The sequence below is a fragment of the Nannizzia gypsea genome, genomic scaffold (assembly GCF_000150975.2).
Source record: "Nannizzia gypsea CBS 118893 supercont1.8 genomic scaffold, whole genome shotgun sequence".
Classification (NCBI taxonomy): Eukaryota; Fungi; Ascomycota; class Eurotiomycetes; order Onygenales; family Arthrodermataceae; genus Nannizzia; species Nannizzia gypsea.
In genome coordinates, this window is record NW_003345194.1 from 757,630 (window position 1) to 774,839 (window position 17,210).

A 17,210-nucleotide genomic window follows, 5' to 3' on the forward strand; every position below is an offset into this window, starting at 1 on the left:
ACTGGAAGCAGGTTTTTAACTCCTCGTCTGCTCATTCAATCGTTATTCTGGCACTGGAGAAACGCAAGTCTTCCGAGGCTCTGGCTCGTCGTCTGTGGATGTCGTTTGTGCTTCAGGGACGAGATGCTCTGTACATTGATGACCTGTACGATGTCTTTGGGCCAGACCACCGTACCGAAGCGGAAGAGTGCATGGCTGCTCTTGACAGAGACGATAACGGCGACATCAGCTTGGACGAGATGATTCTGACCGTCTCCGAGTTCGGCAAGGCAAGACAATCCATGAGCAAGTCCATGCACGATGTCGATCAAGCCATCAACGTCCTCGACAACTTGCTCTTGGCCGTCGTCTTCATTCTCGTTATCCTCGTGTTCGTTGCGTTCCTTAACAAGGGATTTGGCACCACCTTGGCTGCTGGAGCTACTGCTCTCTTGTCTCTGTCTTTCGTCTTCGCTGCTACCGCCCAGGAGGTCCTTGGTTCATGCATCTTCCTCTTCGTCAAACACCCTTATGACGTCGGTGATCGTGTGCATATCAATGACGAGGAGCTCATGGTCGAGCACATCTCCCTTCTTTTCACAGTCTTCCGAAACATTCAGCACCACAAGTCCATCCAGGTGCCCAACATCGTACTCAACACCCAATGGATCCATAACGTCACCCGCTCCAAGGCCATGCGTGAACAGCTCACTCTAACCTGCGACTTCGGTACCTCCTTCGGCGACATCCAGCTTCTCAAGCGTGAGATGCAAGCCTTTGTCCGAGCCAAGGACAACGCCCGTGATTTCGGACCAGATGTTGGCATCGAAGTTACGGGTCTAGGAGATATGAATAAACTTGAGCTCAAGATTGAACTCCATCACAAATCCAACTGGCATAACGAAGTTGTTCGAGCCACCAGAAGGTCCAAGTTCCTGTGCGCACTGGTCCTTGCCATCAAGAAGATCCCGATCTACGGTCCTGGAGGTGGAGATGCCGCTCTCGGCGATATCTCCAAACCGTCATACTCTGTCTCCATCTCCCATGAACAAGCTCAGCACAGCAAGGACGAGTATGCAGCCAACAAGGAAGCCAAACGCATGATCCCAACAGACCAGATGGACGAAGCTCTCTCCGCTGACCCTGCGCCCCTGTCTCCTCACCCAGGAGCTGGTCCAGCCGCCGCAGCAGCAGCAGGAGTAACTTCCATCTCCGGTCTAGCATACCGCGGTTCCACAGCAAGCAACTCAACTTCTAATGTTTACTCACCACATAACCCTGAAGCTGCATTCGCCAGCGCCCTTAATTCCCGCCCCCCAATGGAAAGCACCCCGTCCTCAGCGAACGTTACACAGGAACATCTTATCCGCGGGCCGTCAACAGGACATAGACGCTTAAGCCAGAATCCTAACATAAAGATGAGCTTTCAAACTCCCTGGATTCCGTTTCAGGGGTTCGGAATTCGGGGGGGATGTATAGTTTGTCCTTCGAATAACCCATTCAGAGCAGCTAGTCCACAGGGTCAGATGTACAGCCAGCCTGGTGCGTCTAGCCAGAATCAGACACAGCAGGGCAACGTCCATCCTGCCACTATCATAGCGAGGGGACAAGGCCAGGGACCACAAGGCCAGGGGCCCCCGCGTGTCTAACTCAGCTAATCAATTGAATGGGTTGGATTATTTTGAATGACGGTAGGCATGGCGTGATACGGTGTGATTTGAATTTCCATATTTTTGGGCTACGTGAACGGATTAAAAAGTTTTCCTCTCTCCTTCTCCCAAATTGTTATCCATACATATTTCTTTTGATTATTGCTTCGTCCCTTTTATAGACCGCTCTCTCTTTCCAGCACAAGCACCAGCACAACGCTTTTTCTTTACTTTCTTCGCCAAACGTGACTTAGGATCCGTTCTGGCTGGGCCAAACACCTTCCTTCGTCAGCTTTATACGTCCTATACACATAGATATTTACTACACGAGACTTATGAATTGACTCCTACTTTTGGCCGTCGTACTCTTATGTACCGACAACTAGTCTTTTTGATCACTTATATGTTCTTATTTTTTTCGTTGTGCAATGGTTATGCCATAGTTTGTATAATTGGTTACCTACAGGTCTAATTGATAGCTAGTTGATTGTCTGTACTCCTCATGCAGCTAGCTAGATTGATTGTCACAGTACCATAGATTTGTATTGTAATTTTCCATCACGGTTTGAAGCTTACCTTGACTAGGAAAAGAAGCCTGTTGTTACCTACACTTGCTGAGTTCTTCACTCTCTCGAGTTTCAAGTCAGTGATTTGAACGAAAGGGAAACGAATATGGCACTTCCATCTGGCGAACTGATCGGTTCTCTGGGACGCCGCTATATCCTCAAACAATTGATCCAGGAGAGACCTCGTCTTGGCCGCGTTTGGCTGGCAACGTGAGAACACAGCCATCCCCTGATTATATACCTAGTTGACTCATGAGATATTCTAGGTCTGGACAAGAAAAGTTCGTCTTGAAGGACATTCCGGAAGCTATCTTTTCAAGTTTCAACGAAGACATCCGGCCGCGGCTGCATGAAAGCCCATATCTACGGCTACCCTGTGATACAATTCCGAACAAGCGAACTTTTGCCTATAGATATATGGACGATGATCTTCTAAGCCTTGTACGAAAGCAAGTATCGGTACAAACTCGGAAGCAAGTTCTAAAGGCCGGATTGCGAGGTATTGCTGACCTACATAGCCATGACGTTGTCCATTTAGGTAAGTAAACAACGGATTGATATTCCTCTCCATGGTTATCAATGTGGATCTAAATGCCATCCTATTAGATATCAAACCTGAAAATATCATGGTTAACTACAGCGGCACTGGACCGGAAACGACCATCGAGCAAGTTCGGGTTATTGATCTTGAAAACGCAGCCTATCTTCCGAAGGGAAGATGCATCAAAGGAATGCTAGCTGGCAATGATAACTGGCGAAGTCCTGAAGCCCATTTAAAAGGCGAACTCAACAAGCCTTCCGATATATTTTCCTTTGCAGCTGTAGTGAGTCTCATTGGGTCACGTTGGCAGGCTTTATTTCATTCAATGGCTAACAGCATTATTTAATCAACTAACTAGTGCATCTACGCGATGCTTAGAAAAGTCATCTTTGGTGCAGACGAGGATCTGCGGAAGCATGAAGCACAGGGTGCATTTCCTTATGTTATCCGTTTGCAGCGCCAAGTTTCATATTTTGGAGACCGAAAGGGGCTGAACGGGCTCATAACACATATTGGAGATGATTATATGCACTGCAAAGTCCTTGGATTTCTATGGGATGATCGGGTGGCTGACTATCACCCCTACAAGCCGTTTTCACAATGGTCGAATGATATGGACGATCCCGAGTTTGAGGACATGATCTTGAAGATGACAAGCTTGGACCCCCAAAAACGGGTAACAGCACATGAGGCGTTGGAGCATCCTTGGTTTTCCCATCCATAGATTATCATCTCCTCTTCCAAGGTCAACTTTTCTCCGTTAATACTGAGATGTTTCTCGTTAAAATTAAAGCCGAAGCCTTAACCTAATTTTGTAACTATTGGTTAACCTTATTTTTTTGTTTTACACGTGATAAGGATCTGCTTGGAACCTCGGGAGTACCTTTTACTGAAGGGGGTAACATTGCACTGTTTGCACAGCAATTTTACTGCTTATTAATACACTTCCGGTAAAATATTAATGCTTATCCGGATGAGTAATCATTGCCTTCATGACTAATCCGGAAAAGTATTAATGATAACCCGAAGGCTTATTTGTAAGCAACAAAAATGGAGTGCAAACAGTGCAAACCATCACGTGCCCCGCTTTTACCCCAAACTTTTGCAACCAAAAAGGGCCGAATCGACAAAACAAAAACCCGACGACGTCTCATCTTCATCTTCACCTTCATGTCCCTCCGTTGAGGTCATGACGGTATCTCGTCCGGCCAGCAACCTCTGACTCGTAGCAGAGCTACTTGGGCTGATAGCGACCCGTCCAGATCTATCCCCAGGGCTGCGCGGATAAGGCTTAAATACCCCCTCCAGATAGCTGCTCGGAACAAAACCGCCCGCAAAAGCAAAGATCAACATAAGGAGCCATGGCGGAGCCAGCATCAACCTGCCAATCCACATCTACGACTCCATCTGCGACTCCAGAGATGGACACTCCGAGTTCCTCGACCTCAAACCTCTCAGACGATGGCATCCGCCTCTCGCCCAAGGGAATCTACCTGACCCTCAGTAAACTAGGTCAACACGAGAAATACCACTGGGCCCTGCTGGTCGCCAACTCACCCACCACTGGCACAATACTGCAGCAGTTCCGGCCCAACGATGAATCGGAATGGCGGTATATAGTTCAACCCGGAGACGTTACTCTTTCTCGGGACATGCTGGTTGCGCTCAAGGTGGGCGAGCTACCTGATGTCAACGCCGAGTGGATGGCGGCGGTAGACGAATGTGTGCGATCTTCAAGCATACGGGAGTCAGAGAAGTTTTCTTGTCGGGCCTGGGTGATGGGCGCCATCTATGCGTTGGCGGATGGCGGGTTTATTGATCTGGAGCCATGCTGGATGAAAGTTGGAATGGTTGAGGAAGAGGCAAAGGCGTTGGTGGCTGGTGCTACTTCGCTGGATACATACATGGTCGTTTCGAGTAAGTATCTTTAAGGGGGAGATTGAGAGCGACGGTGACATGACTACTGTGAATGAACCGGACAGGTTATCTAAACTGAATTTTTTCTTCTACTTGGAAAATATTCTTGTTTCTGTGGTTGTGGCGGGGAGGGACGAGAGTCGTAATGTTGGAAGCTACGTGAATCTGTCTCGGTTTAAGCAAGGCTTTATTGAACTGACTGTTTAACTAACTGACCATGCAATTTCTGTCACTGTGGTGTTTGGTACTTTTTTTGGTATTTCACTGATCTTTGCTGTGATGTATAGGATATGCCATGCTGTAGCCCGTATCTTCAGGGTTCAAAATTCCTCTACGCATAAAATTGGTATACTCCACTTCCTGGTCTTGAATTTCTTTATTCACCGCTATAAGCATATACCCGTTTTCAAGTCACTGCCTGCAAACGCAAACGCAAACAGTTGCAGTGACTGAGATTTTTCGATAACAAGTGAATTGCCTGGGGCCCCGGTTATATAAACCAGCTGGATCCCCCAAGTTTTCAATTCCTTGCCTTCTTCCTTTTGTACTTCGTCTCTGAAGTATCTACTTTCCATTCTTCTTTATTCTACCGCCTTTCAGTATCCTTATATATTCCGAAGGACATATATACCATGTGACCCCGAATAATACAAGAAACGGTTTTGTAAAGCATGAAGCTGAAGAATCCGATCTTAGCCCGAATCCAGGCGACCAGGAGATAGCGGATGAGCATAGACTCAGCATGAAGGTATGCCACTATGACAGGTCAACAGGTATAATCATGTATTCAACCCTAATTCACGCTAGGATACACTCGCTGCATCTGGATATATCATCAGAGTCGATGCATTTGCTCAACAAATAACTCGGCCAACAATACTTTCGCTGCATATTTAAGGGTTGGCACATCCCACACATAAGAGGGCGAGGATCCCTGACGGAGGATGGCGGCCCTAGGGGCCCTACAGCAGAACCGCGGATAGGGGTGACGGCCCTCCGCCCGTGAATAGCGCCCATGCAGAACTTATGCACTGCTGTTGAGCTGTCCTTGGTTTCAACAAACAGTTGGTCCCGGCCCTATTTCCGTGGATAGACAGCTTTCCGAGCAAGGAGATCCTTTGGAATGAGATATCCCCAAGCAAAATAATATCCTGGAATTTTAGGAATGCCCGCGAAGGCGGATGCGGAACTGTCGAATTCCGCCAGCTACCCAATCATTGCTTCCGAATCATCCTCTACTCATTGGTTGGCATACAGATACCAAATCTTACCATTCGGCCAAAATGGCAGACCTGCTCCCTGTGGTAGCAAAGTTGATCTACTGCTTGTGAGTATGCTGTTCTATCTCCCTCGTGAAATCAATCCTCCGAGAGTGCGATAGCATGTATACTGCCGTTAAGGGTAGCAGCGGGGCAACACAGGATGCAGCTTCTATTAAACAACCTTTTGTGAGGAGTTTCTCGAGATATACAAAGACCATAACGTCAGTACTAGGAAGGCATTTGGTAAAGCTACTGAGAATTTGTCAAGTCTCCACGCCGCATCGGAATCAGATGCAGTTCATGGAGCGGCCGGTACACCTTATCCTGCCACCTTTACATCTAAATGGTGGATACTACCTACCAGCCACCAGATAAGGCTCCGCATCACTCACGGTACTCTTCTGGATATGATTGTTACCGAGAAGGTTGGGCTCACCAAGCAAGGAAATCGAATCGCAGCTTCCTTATCTTAAGGGCGTTATGGGCTCTGTATTACGGGTGACACGGCTGCGCCTTGCAGATAACTAGGTGTCTACGTAACAAGGCGTTATATAAAGGGTCATATCCATCTCTTATAATCAGGGAGGACTTTACCTAACTTTAGCCCTCCATATCATTACTATGCGTAATACCCCCCACAAGATAGTGGCCTGGAACTTTCGAAACGCGCGGAAAAATGAGTTCTCAAACAATCTTGCAACCGACTTAGCGCCGCAGGGAGGGCGGATATGGCTGTATTTGACCAGGTCATGGAGTTGAGGAGATATTTATACCTCCTCTGGGCTACGAAAAATACTGCAGATATTTTACGGGATACCTCGGAGCAGATGACCAGTTACCATCTTGTCATCTTGGGCTATACACGGACTACAACGATAGCAACGGCACAGGCATCTTAAGGACTATTACCTCAACCATTGTATCCTCCGTGCTTCGCCTCCATCGCGTGAAGCAGATCGATAAGTGGCTGAATACCAAAGTTGAATAATGAATTCAAATAAGGACATTACCACATATAGTAAGGCAGTCGACGGAGCTCTGACGGCGCTTGCGATCTACTAGAAGAGCTATTGGCATAAGACAGGAAATCCCTGGCTACTCGTCTCCAGACTAAAAACTCTTCGATTCGACAAACCAACAGTTGAATGCACTATAAAAACCCCTGATGCACTCATTGCTAGGGCAGAACGAGGATTAAAATCCATCTCGACATCGCCTACATTTGCGATACACTTGATAGTTATCGCTATCCAAAAATACACGATTTATTTCTACTCCGCAAAACAATCAATCACCGTCGAAGTGTGCGAACGAGGTTCCTCAGGTTGAATCCTTGTGCATAAATTCGCAACTCAGGTGATTGACTTGAAGATATATCGAGTGCGTTAGTTAACTATCAGCAGCAACAACGCCACCACCACAAGCCCCAGCTCTCCAATTTATCCAGCAAGGCACTAAATACCACGAGATACAATTCTTTGTGGTACAGGCAAGCCCCCTGGAAAGGGGAGAGGAGAGCCAAAGATCAGGTAGTATCTATCTATCCACCCTTTCAAAGTGGGTGTTAGGATATTCCACTTTAGCTACGTCTCGCACACATTACCCAAGGATACCTTGGGGCATCAGGCCTTTTTTCCCTTGTGGCCCAACATGTTCGGCGGACTACTATGCAAGGCTACATTGACCTGTCCTTGGCTTGTGTTCTTGAATCCCAAGTTCTTGCCACTTTAAGAGAAGCCCATGATCGTAATGGCCACTGGGGCAAGCAAGGGGCCTTGACCCTGTTACGGCGGTATTTCTACGGGCCTAACCAATGTTAAGGCCTAGAAGAGCCCGGGGCCACTATCACTATCCCGTCGGTAGACTATATGGACGGGCCTCCTAGGTTGGCGCACGAAGACTGGATCCCGTTTAGAGGAGACATTGGTCCTATCCCGGTCTCTAACTTGCCTCCGTTCCTCAGAAAGTTGACGGAGGATCACATATCCCAATTAACGGCATTGGCCTTAGACACGAAGATCGTTAAAGGGGAGCTAGGATTTTACTAGGCTCATAATTGCAATAAGGATGGATTGTGGCAGTTGGAAGATACGCCCAATTTGTCCTTTACGACGAAGACAATAGAAAACTAACGACTCTTCATGGCGGACACCTCTGCCAGCGAAATAAAGGACAACGAGCAATTCGGTTACAACTTTCAAGTCACCACGGCTGCGCTGGGGCGTAGGCAAAGAGGTGACTAATGTTCCAAGGACTGCCTTAACTATACCCGCCACAATAGGATAAGGCCCTATTTCGACGAAAAAGACCTTTTCTTTTATAGTGTCAGTGTCTTTAACATACTCGCGGCTGAAGTACGTCGGTGGTAATGATAGTTTGGGGATATGGGGGCGTCCTTTTACTATGCGAAATCGACTCGAGAAATATGCGCCGTGCCCCCAGCTTTTTGAGCAGAGTTAGCGCTATATATGGCCCGGTCATCCCCCAAGCTATGCTATCTTGTGAAGCTATTGGTTGCTAAAAAGGAGGAGAAATGCCTTGCTATGATGAAGAGTCCAATGACGTTAACTATGGGATACGCTTGTGCTGCCGTCACTAACGCCATCACTTTCAGCACCGCAAGTTGAGCCATCTCTCAGAACCGCGCTGATGACCTTGATATAATCGACATGAAGATTTATAACGAAAGGCTATAGAGAAGGGATGAATGTGCCAGGTCATATAAACATTGACCTTCGACTCATAGTGCATTAAATGATGGAGAGCCATTGTCCTCAAAGGGGGTCGACCTGACCACATCATGTTGGTCTCTTTTGATATAGACATGAACTATACCACCATACATTGTTCCCGAAGTCTTTCTCGATGAAATAGATATGAAATCCGACAACGAGAAACCGCGCTCGGCACATCGCGTCGCGGCCATACTCGCGGCCGGCTGGACATAACATCGAGATTGGACCTGTTCTTAGTTATTGAACGTTGGTTCCTGGAGTTCCTTGGACTCTGACAGTGCTAGTACAGGAGCTACAATGGATAATGGATGTTTGGTTGCTAGTAATATGCCGTGTGTTATAGAATATAAACAAGGTGTTCCTATCTATCTATCAAATAATTGCTTGATCTATCTCGTATCGGCGATGAAGATGCCTGTTGATACCAAACCAAACCAAACACGTAACCACCTAACTATGTATGTAACGACCAGGGCCCAAAAAGTGTGCATATATGCGAGTCTATGCGTTGACCCCTGAAACGCCGTTGAGCAATGATCGAACTTTGCAGCGAACTAAATCACTAGTTAGTGGCGTAAGGTGCGTAATATATAGCCGGCAGGGCGTGGGTGCGCCGAGACCGATATGATACGAACTAAAGTGCAGGCATATGAAACTGATGAACAAATGATGTGGAGGTCAATTGAGATCGTGGATTGATGATTGATTGGGGTATGCGGTAAGTAGTACACGATGGATTGGATTGAGTAGATAGAAAGTTCATATCATATCATGAAATAAGTAACCGACTAGCGAGTGTAGTAACTAACCGGTGGTTGTGGTGGTGCTCTTTTTAGTTGATTTTCTTTTCCAATGCCCCCCCGAAGAAAGATGAAAAAAACGAGATGAAGAGAGAGAGATACGTAGATACAAGGGAATTGGGAATAAACTTTATGTCCGAAATTATTTGGGTGGTAAGGGTTTTGTACATGCGACCAGCGGGCTAGTTGATAGGGGTAGGAGATAGTAGAGATGGAGTGTAAGTCTATTTGGTAGTTTCTCTAACGACGGCATCGACTGCCTCGGCAAAGTAGTCGATGTTATGGACGTTGAGGCCAGCCATGGAAATACGGCCGTTCTTGGTCTAGAGAGATGTTAGTATGTGGTGGTAAGATAAGAATATGAATATTGGGTAAAGGACGTACCATGTAGATGTGCCACTTCTCACGGAGGATCTGGACCTGCTCCTCGGTGAGGCCAGTGAAGCTGAACATGCCAATCTGGTTGGTGATGTGGTCCCAGGTGCCTGGGGTGCCCTTCTCCTCGAGACGTTCTCGGACACCCTGTCTCATCTCGACGATACGGCCGGACATGGTGCGGAGGTCCTCCTCCCACTCCTTGAACAGGGTGGGATCATTGAGGATGAGGGAGGCAATTCGAGCACCGTAGGCTGGGGGGTTGGAGATCTCGGAGCGCTGCAGGATAGCGAGCTGGGAGGCAACGTTGGTGAGGGCCTCGGCGGCATTTGGTCCGGGAGCAGTGATGAAGTGGAAGGCACCAGCACGCTCGCCGTAGAGGCCGAAGTTTTTGGCGAAGGACTGGGAGACGCACATCTCGAAGCCCTCGGAGATGAAGTAGCGGACGGCCCAGGAGTCACGGGAGAGGTCACCGGACGCGAAGCCCTGGTAGGCGCAGTCGAAGAAGGGGAAGTGGTTGCGTTCACGCATGACGGTAGCGATCTGCTTCCACTGGTGCTGGGTGGGATCTACGCCGGTGGGATTGTGGGCGCATGGGTGAAGGAGGATGACGGAGCCGGAAGGAGCCGCGCGGATGGTCTTGAGCATGCCCTCAAGGTTGAGGCCCTTGTTGGCCGGGTTGAAGTATGGGTAGTAGGCCGACTCGAGGTGGACGGTCTTGAAGATCTGGGGGTGGTTGGGCCATGTTGGGTTGGAGAGGTAGATGGTGGGCTTGGGAGAGGATGGGAAGAACTTGGAGATGAACAGGCCTCCGAGATGGACGGCACCGGTGCCTGAGATTGTCTGGAAGGTGACGACCTATGTTCCTGTTAGTGTTGTCCATGTAGAAGTGACTCGAGGTATGCCTGGGTGACTCACTCTGTTCTCTCTGATGGCAGGAGAGTTCTCGCCGAGGATGAGCTTCTGGGCAGCAGTGGTGAAGTCCTTTAGGCCGGCAATAGGAAGGTATTCGTGGTTGAGCTTGGGGTCATCTCGCAGCATCCGGTCGGCCTGTGACAGTATTAGCATGTGTCTGCATGTGCAACTGTATCAACTTGACTGACCTTCTTGACGACGGGGAGCACCCATGGCTTCGCATCAGAGTCTCTGTAGGCACCGATGCCGAGATCTATCTTCTTGTCGGAAGTATCAGCTCTGCAGGCAGCGGCGAGACCAAACAGAGGGTCTTCCGGTGCCTTGGGCACAGCCGAGGGGGTGAAGAAGCTGGGCGTCATGATGTGGCGTGAGACAGTATCCAGACGGTCGCGGGCGGTGGTCGAAACAGCAGCGGGCGCCATCTTGTAGGAAAACAAAAGCCAGAGGAAGCAGGGGAAGCTGTATATGTAGTGCAGACGCAGGAGAGCAAGCAAGCAGTGGCAGGTCTCGAGTGTGACAGGCAAAAGAAACGAAGAAGGCGAAAGTCGCAGTGAATTGCAGAGCAAGAAAGACGGAGGTGGATCCGAGGGTCTTCCCGCCGCTAACTCCGAGGGCTGCTGTTGTTTGGTAGAGACGAAGAGACGGCGAGACGAAGAGAAGAGAAGAAGAAGAGTCCTCTAAGAGATGGAGGAATGAGTTATATATCTTCTTCGTCTTGCTCTGTCTCATGCTCTCGCGTGTTCAGCGCCCATAGCCGCTCCTGCAGGTCGTCCCATGCTCGACCGGGATAGCGGTAGTTACATCGCCAGAGGTACCAGGGGAAAAGGAAGCAAAGCGCAGAGAAAAAGAAAAGCGGCGTTCTCTTCCGTTTCATCTGCTTCTAGGCCTTCTCGCTGACACTTCCTTTGCTGCTGTTCCTGTTCGTTCGTTGGAGGGCGCCGGGCTGGCTGAGAGCTGAGAGAGAGGGAGAGACACTGTCTGGTCTGGTCTGGCTGCACAGCCCTGTTCCTGTCTGCCCGATGACCTTGCGATAATCATCCTGACTGGGCGCACCCGCGAAGCCCGACCTCTTCCACCATCCTAACTCTCCTTCATTTTCGTCTTCCTTTTCGTCGTCTTTATTCGTGTCTTGCTCCGGCCTTGCAGGCAGGGATCGAGCGGTTCGTGTTGGGATCCAGTTTGGCCCGTCCCAGGGTGCCTGGACAGGCTGGAGAGCCGAAGCATGCGTTCTCGAAGGAGTCTCGGGAGCGCCCTGGGGATCCGAGATCGATTGGACGGGAGGCCGATGGGCGTTCAGTCGGCGTTTCAGCTCGTCTCGTCGTGTTTTTGCTGCGTTTCGCATCGTCTTTTCGATCCTCGACGTCGCTTTTTGCCCTTTTGAGCATATCTACGTCACGTGTTTTATATAGATATACAGAGAAGACGCAGAAGAAGCAGAGGAAGAAGAGAAATCATGTATAGGATAGTCTAGTTGGGAAGCGGATAGACAGTCGGCATCTCCTCCAGCGCGCGGATGGCGTTAAAGACGTCGCCGCTGGTGGTGCCTGGCGGGAATATCTCCCTGTTGCCCCTGATGAACCACTCGCGCTCCAGGAACTTGGCCTCCCAGCGCAGTCGCTTGCTCTCCCATTTAAGATACTCTCCACGTTTCAGATCCCCCTGCCGCTCCCTCCACAATCTAACAGAGTACGCCGTCATCAGGGCTACCGCCGTGCGCGCCGTAACCGTCTGGTACGGCGGGCCAAACACTACGTTCTCCTCTGAGACGTGCAGCCCTTGCTTGTTGCGCAGCCGGTACTTGTGCTGCTGGCCGGAGTCGAAGGACAGAAACACCGGCTGGTTAGGGTAGATGATTGCTCCTGGCGTCTGGTCGTCGGTGATGCCCACGTAGGTCTTCGAGTTGGGCGGGCTGGGCCAGCCGTCGTCCGGGGCAAGAGGCGGCAGTTCGCCGGTAAAGGTCCAGCCCTCGGACGGGTTGAGCCTTACTTTCAGTGGAGAAAAGACAAGCAGCCAGCCGGCGGTAAAGGGCTGCGTCGTAGCCGTAGCCGTAGCCGTAGTAGCAGTAGTCTGGGGTTCAGTCTGGGGTTGAGCCTCGATCTGTAACACTGAGTCGGAGCTGGCCTTGTCTCCGTCTTGGGGATCCGCAGCCGGGATTTCTGGCTCGTTACCCGACTCGATGTCCATCTTGCCGTCTTTAATCTAGCACAAGTAGTAGGTCTATACGAAGTAGATGATGCGATGTTCTTTGGCGTACAGAGTAGTGCGTAGTATGCTATATTTGTTGACATCAAGTTGCCCATAATAAAGCCGAGGAGGCGCTGGGTTCGACCGTAGGCAGGCGCAAGCCAGCTATTTGGACTAGAAAATGGCATCCCACAAGATCAGCCAGACGCAAAGGACGACGGTAGCCCAGAAGACCATCTGGGCCTCGCTGCGTCGCTCGCTCGCTCTCTTCAGCTCCTTGTTGCCTCGTCCGACGTTGGCGTGAGTCGAGTCGGCATCACGCACAAGCTGGTTGATATAGTCTTCCTGCGTAGCCAGATGAGCCACCAGCGTCTGTTGCAGCGAGGATATCTCCAGCAGCGACTTCTCCGCGTTTCTTCTTCATGTTAGCAGGTACTATCCACGCACAAACAAGGGTTAGAGATGCAATATAATGTACGTACTGGACCTTGCCGAGGGTGTCTTCATAATACTTCAGCATGCCGTCGTTCTCCTGCGCAAACAGCTGCAGCTGCTCCGGCGAAAGCTGCGATTCAATAGCCGCGGCCTCCTTCTCGTCGATAGAAATATCTCGCCCGCGTAACGTATCTTCATCTCCACCGTCGTATCGTCCGCTCCCACCGCCCATTCCACTACCACCATTAGGCTGCGTGTGTATCGGCATCTGGCCTGCTTTAGCCTTATACAGCACACTCTTCTCCTTCTCTCGGATTCTCTCGATCCTCTTCTCGACCATCTCCCTCTGCACCTCCGCGGCACACTCTAGGCCCCGCCTAAGAAACCAAAGAACACTCTCGCGTATGCCGACGACATTCTTCTCCGTATCCTCTGCTTCTTCCTGCTCAGATGAACGAGGTACGTCCACGACTCCTCCGCCTCCAGCCCACTGCCATAGCCGCTCGTTTAGTTTGCCATGGCCGTACTTCTTGCGCAACACAGATGCCTGGGTCTGGGCACGTAGCGATTCGGCTGACGCCAGGTTCCCTATGGAGCGAGATAGATCTTGCAGTAAGGATGCAGTGGAGGAATCGATCGAGTCTCGCTCGGGGTCGGTTAGGTGTGTTGATATCGAGCTTGACGACGGGTTGAGCGGGTTGAAGTCTGCGCTTTGTGTGCGGCCAGATGGCCTGGCGGGTGCCGTGGACAGGTACACTGTTCGTATAGACTTGAGATATGCCAGGAGAGATGCTATGTGGACGTTCTACTGCTTGTTTAGTGGGTGTATCTGGCATTGGAGGGTGGGATGGCCACGTACGATTCTATGAGCCTCCTTGAGGAACTCGTCCACCTGCGTGTCGGAGGGACTGCTCGTCACGCTGGAGAGGAGAGAGCTGCCGCGAGCCCTGAGCAGATCATTGACTGCTGGCGTAAGGTCCGTCATCTTCGATTGCTCGCCGTCTCTTCGCTCTGTTAATTGAATTATGCAGCGTCTGTAGATGTTGTAGACGTTCTCTTTGCTAGACGCGCTTAGTCATCATATACAAGTGAAGCAGACAAGAAGAAGAGCGACGGCGACGGCGATATATAAGAACTAATGCATAAAAGAGGCTCAGACCCAGAAGATGATGGAGAGATGAGATAGATGTATAAGACGGCGTAGAGAGGAAAAGATATCATCAATCGTAAGCTACCAATTATGGACATAACCAAAAACTCCATGCTAACCCGCCAGCTTTAAGCCTACCAAACGCAAAGCAAAGCAAAGCTCAAGTCTCCCAAAAACGCCATCTATCAAAATTAACTGGTTTACCAGTAGAACAAAGGGAAGAGGGACCATTTTTTTTATCACAGGATCTCAATAACCCAGATCTGAGAGGGAGAGAGAAGAAGGAAGAATGACAGGTTAGCTAGTCAAATGCAAAGCTAACAGGCGGAATGCACGAGACCCTTACCTCCGTCTTGCCCATATCATTGTTCTCCTTTCGAGCCGCCTGCTTGGCCGCAGCCACGAGCATGTCGAGGTCATCCTGGTCTGCAAGGGTGACCATATCCCCGTCGTCCTGCATTTTAATCTTTAGGTTACCTTTGAACCCGAACTTTTCACGGATCTTGTTTTCGAACTCTTCGTATTCTGTAGTGGGAGTGATCATGATAAAGCGCGTGTCTGAGTCGGCATGGACCTTGACGCGGATCTTTTTGATTTCGGGACGGCGGGAGGAGTGGCGGCGGCGGCTGGAGAGTTGGTGTTGGGGTGGATGGGCACCGACCATCTCAAACTGGATGCCGTCTCCTGAGTCTTCGTCGGGGGTCCCGGACTCGTAGCCTTCCTCGTTGATGTATTCAGGGAGTCGGGTGTGGCCGTTTTCGGTGGTGTAGCCTGGCCCTGGTCCGGCGGCGTACATGGTATAGTAGGCCTGTGGCTCCTCTGACAAGGGGGAAATGTTGGACATGGGTCGTCGATGTTGGCCGGTGGTCTCGCGGAAGAGCAGCTTGCCGTTTGGAGGAGGGCCGTAGCGGATGGCTGAGAGTCTCGAGGCTGGCCCCCGTGGCTCAGAGGCTGTACGGATGGTGCCAACCCGGGGTTTTTCCTGTTGGACTTTTGTTGGCTGGTTGTCTACCACTGTTGATCCGCCAATGGACTGTGGCTGTTCAGAGGACGTTCGTCCCAACTCTAGAACTGGGGGCCGAGTTGCCCTGGTCAGGGACTGTTTGCGGGCCAAGCTGCCGGTAGATCCGTTACCAGGTACGAGAGAGGAGGCAGCCTTCTCGTCTGGAGGTGGTGTTGGAGGGAACGCATTTCTGCTGATGGGCGGTTCAGACTGCTGTCTGCTCCTGGCTCCGATGTTCTTCTGCACGAGGTTGGTAGCCCCGTATGAGATGTTCTCAGGCGGCCGGTCGTCCCGGGAGCTTTCAAAGACAGGCACCTTTGTCTCATGACCCTGGAAGCCAGTGAAGGTGTTGGCCCTATCAGACGCAGCCACCAGCCTCGCTTTGCCGAGATATTCCTTGGTCTTGAGATTCTTGACCTTGGCCTCGCTCGGTCGATATATCACACCAACTGGTATGGAGAACACCGTATATCCCTAGACAACCCTTTAGAACTGCCTTTACTATAGTAAATGAAGGAGAACAAGAAAGACTCACCTCGGCAGTCTCCGCAATGGCTTCATCGATGACATCGTGGTCTGGCTTTGCCTTTTCCTTTGCAGCGTAGGTCAGATCGTTCATGCCCGACTCGACCTCCTGCAAGTAGATATAGCACAGCCCGCGGTTGAAGAGGACCTCGCACGAGTAGAGCTTGTACTTGAGGCCGAGCTGCTCGTAGTCTATCGTCGTGTTGCCTCGCAGGTACAGCAGGGTATCGTTGAAGTTGGCGAGGGCCTCTTCGAAGTCGCCGATGAGGAAGTTCGACACGCCCTGCTGGAAGTACGCGATGGCGAGGTACTTGTCCAGGGCGATGGCTCGCTGGTAGCAGTCCACCTGTTCCCGCCAGTTAGCTAGTTATCCTATCCGGCCGATCCCGTAGTAAATGACCAGCTAGAAGACGTACTGCTTTGACATGCTCGCCCAGCGTAGCGTAGATGACGCCGCAGTTGAAGAGGATCTTGGATGTGTCTGCGATGCCAGCAAAGACGGCGATGGCATCTTCGAACTCGTTGTTATCGTAATGAGCCAGTGCCTGAACCCAGGTCTCGATTTCCTGTGAATCATTCACCGTCAGTCTCTGGCTTCTTCTTCTTGTTCCTATTCTCCTGCTTCATATCCACCTACCTGCTTCAACGACATGGCGATTGACGGTGTCCGGAATGCAACGAACGCAGCGACGGCGGGCTCAGGCAGCTCAAAGGCGGGCGCTTAGCAGTGATATAGTTATCGGACTCGTATCGTCTCCCTCCCTTAGCGAATTATGGACCGGGAGCATGAACTGACGGCTGGACCGATGGCGGGTGGCGCGCCCAGCAGCGACAAGACTGTGACCGGGTGTGATGGCCAGGGATGCGCTGCAGCGTTTTTCCTGCTGGCTTGCTCGTGGCGATGCAGGATGAGGACGGCGGGCGCTTAGGACGGGCCTTTCGGGCTTCTTATAGAATGTCGACGGCTGCTGGATGAGACACCAACTGGCTGTACTCAGTCAGCCTCGAGCATTCACTGCCAACTAACCAGCTCCTTGCAGCGAGATCCAGATGCGGCGTGAAGATGTCACTATGTCACTTTGTCACTCTAGATGTCACTCCCGGGCGAAGATGCAGCCAAGCTGAGGCCGGCGGTTACAAGACAGCGAATCACGGCCGCTGCCACCGACTACAA

The 17,210-nt window shown here is 50.7% G+C and overlaps 9 protein-coding genes across 9 annotated transcripts in view; 3 read left to right on the forward strand and 6 right to left on the reverse strand.

Moving 5' to 3' along the window:
* MGYG_09189 (Mechanosensitive ion channel) overlaps nucleotides 1–1,628 on the forward strand; it is a gene marked incomplete at both ends in the record, with an annotated part of 2,761 nt that extends 1,133 nt beyond the window's left edge. Inside the window, one exon of the mRNA XM_003169909.1 lies at nucleotides 166–1,628. Within this exon, the coding sequence (XP_003169957.1) occupies nucleotides 166–1,628 (1,463 nt within the window). The remainder of the gene's footprint in view (nucleotides 1–165) is intronic.
* A 672-nt stretch (nucleotides 1,629–2,300) lies between these two features.
* On the forward strand, nucleotides 2,301–3,459 carry MGYG_08133 (serine/threonine protein kinase; the record flags this gene model as incomplete). Its single annotated transcript, XM_003169910.1, has 4 exons — nucleotides 2,301–2,404; nucleotides 2,461–2,732; nucleotides 2,801–3,018; nucleotides 3,094–3,459. 4 exons carry the CDS (start codon nucleotides 2,301–2,303, stop codon nucleotides 3,457–3,459), a joined length of 960 nt encoding a protein of 319 aa, XP_003169958.1.
* A 545-nt stretch (nucleotides 3,460–4,004) lies between these two features.
* Nucleotides 4,005–4,956, forward strand: MGYG_08134 (hypothetical protein; the record flags this gene model as incomplete). The annotated part of the gene is made up of 2 exons (XM_003169911.1): nucleotides 4,005–4,652; nucleotides 4,940–4,956. The coding sequence occupies exons 1-2, from the start codon at nucleotides 4,097–4,099 to the stop codon at nucleotides 4,954–4,956; spliced, it is 573 nt and encodes a 190-aa protein (XP_003169959.1). The 5' UTR covers nucleotides 4,005–4,096.
* A 2,991-nt stretch (nucleotides 4,957–7,947) lies between these two features.
* Nucleotides 7,948–8,826, reverse strand: MGYG_08137 (hypothetical protein; the record flags this gene model as incomplete). Its single annotated transcript, XM_003169912.1, has 4 exons — nucleotides 7,948–8,223; nucleotides 8,258–8,356; nucleotides 8,515–8,604; nucleotides 8,758–8,826. The coding sequence occupies 4 exons, from the start codon at nucleotides 8,824–8,826 to the stop codon at nucleotides 7,948–7,950; spliced, it is 534 nt and encodes a 177-aa protein (XP_003169960.1).
* Nucleotides 8,827–9,673: 847 nt separating this feature from the next.
* Nucleotides 9,674–11,161, reverse strand: MGYG_08138 (aspartate aminotransferase; the record flags this gene model as incomplete). Its single annotated transcript, XM_003169913.1, has 4 exons — nucleotides 9,674–9,772; nucleotides 9,834–10,682; nucleotides 10,743–10,874; nucleotides 10,928–11,161. The coding sequence occupies 4 exons, from the start codon at nucleotides 11,159–11,161 to the stop codon at nucleotides 9,674–9,676; spliced, it is 1,314 nt and encodes a 437-aa protein (XP_003169961.1).
* Nucleotides 11,162–11,619: 458 nt separating this feature from the next.
* On the reverse strand, nucleotides 11,620–12,081 carry MGYG_08139 (hypothetical protein; the record flags this gene model as incomplete). Its single annotated transcript, XM_003169914.1, has 1 exon — nucleotides 11,620–12,081. The coding sequence occupies one exon, from the start codon at nucleotides 12,079–12,081 to the stop codon at nucleotides 11,620–11,622; it is 462 nt and encodes a 153-aa protein (XP_003169962.1).
* A 125-nt stretch (nucleotides 12,082–12,206) lies between these two features.
* Nucleotides 12,207–12,923, reverse strand: MGYG_08140 (hypothetical protein; the record flags this gene model as incomplete). Its single annotated transcript, XM_003169915.1, has 1 exon — nucleotides 12,207–12,923. The coding sequence occupies one exon, from the start codon at nucleotides 12,921–12,923 to the stop codon at nucleotides 12,207–12,209; it is 717 nt and encodes a 238-aa protein (XP_003169963.1).
* A 174-nt stretch (nucleotides 12,924–13,097) lies between these two features.
* Nucleotides 13,098–14,343, reverse strand: MGYG_08141 (hypothetical protein; the record flags this gene model as incomplete). Its single annotated transcript, XM_003169916.1, has 3 exons — nucleotides 13,098–13,338; nucleotides 13,406–14,163; nucleotides 14,218–14,343. 3 exons carry the CDS (start codon nucleotides 14,341–14,343, stop codon nucleotides 13,098–13,100), a joined length of 1,125 nt encoding a protein of 374 aa, XP_003169964.1.
* A 404-nt stretch (nucleotides 14,344–14,747) lies between these two features.
* MGYG_08142 (hypothetical protein) lies at nucleotides 14,748–16,688 on the reverse strand (the record flags this gene model as incomplete). The annotated part of the gene is made up of 5 exons (XM_003169917.1): nucleotides 14,748–14,771; nucleotides 14,855–15,985; nucleotides 16,047–16,382; nucleotides 16,453–16,602; nucleotides 16,674–16,688. 5 exons carry the CDS (start codon nucleotides 16,686–16,688, stop codon nucleotides 14,748–14,750), a joined length of 1,656 nt encoding a protein of 551 aa, XP_003169965.1.
* Nucleotides 16,689–17,210: the final 522 nt, after the last annotated feature.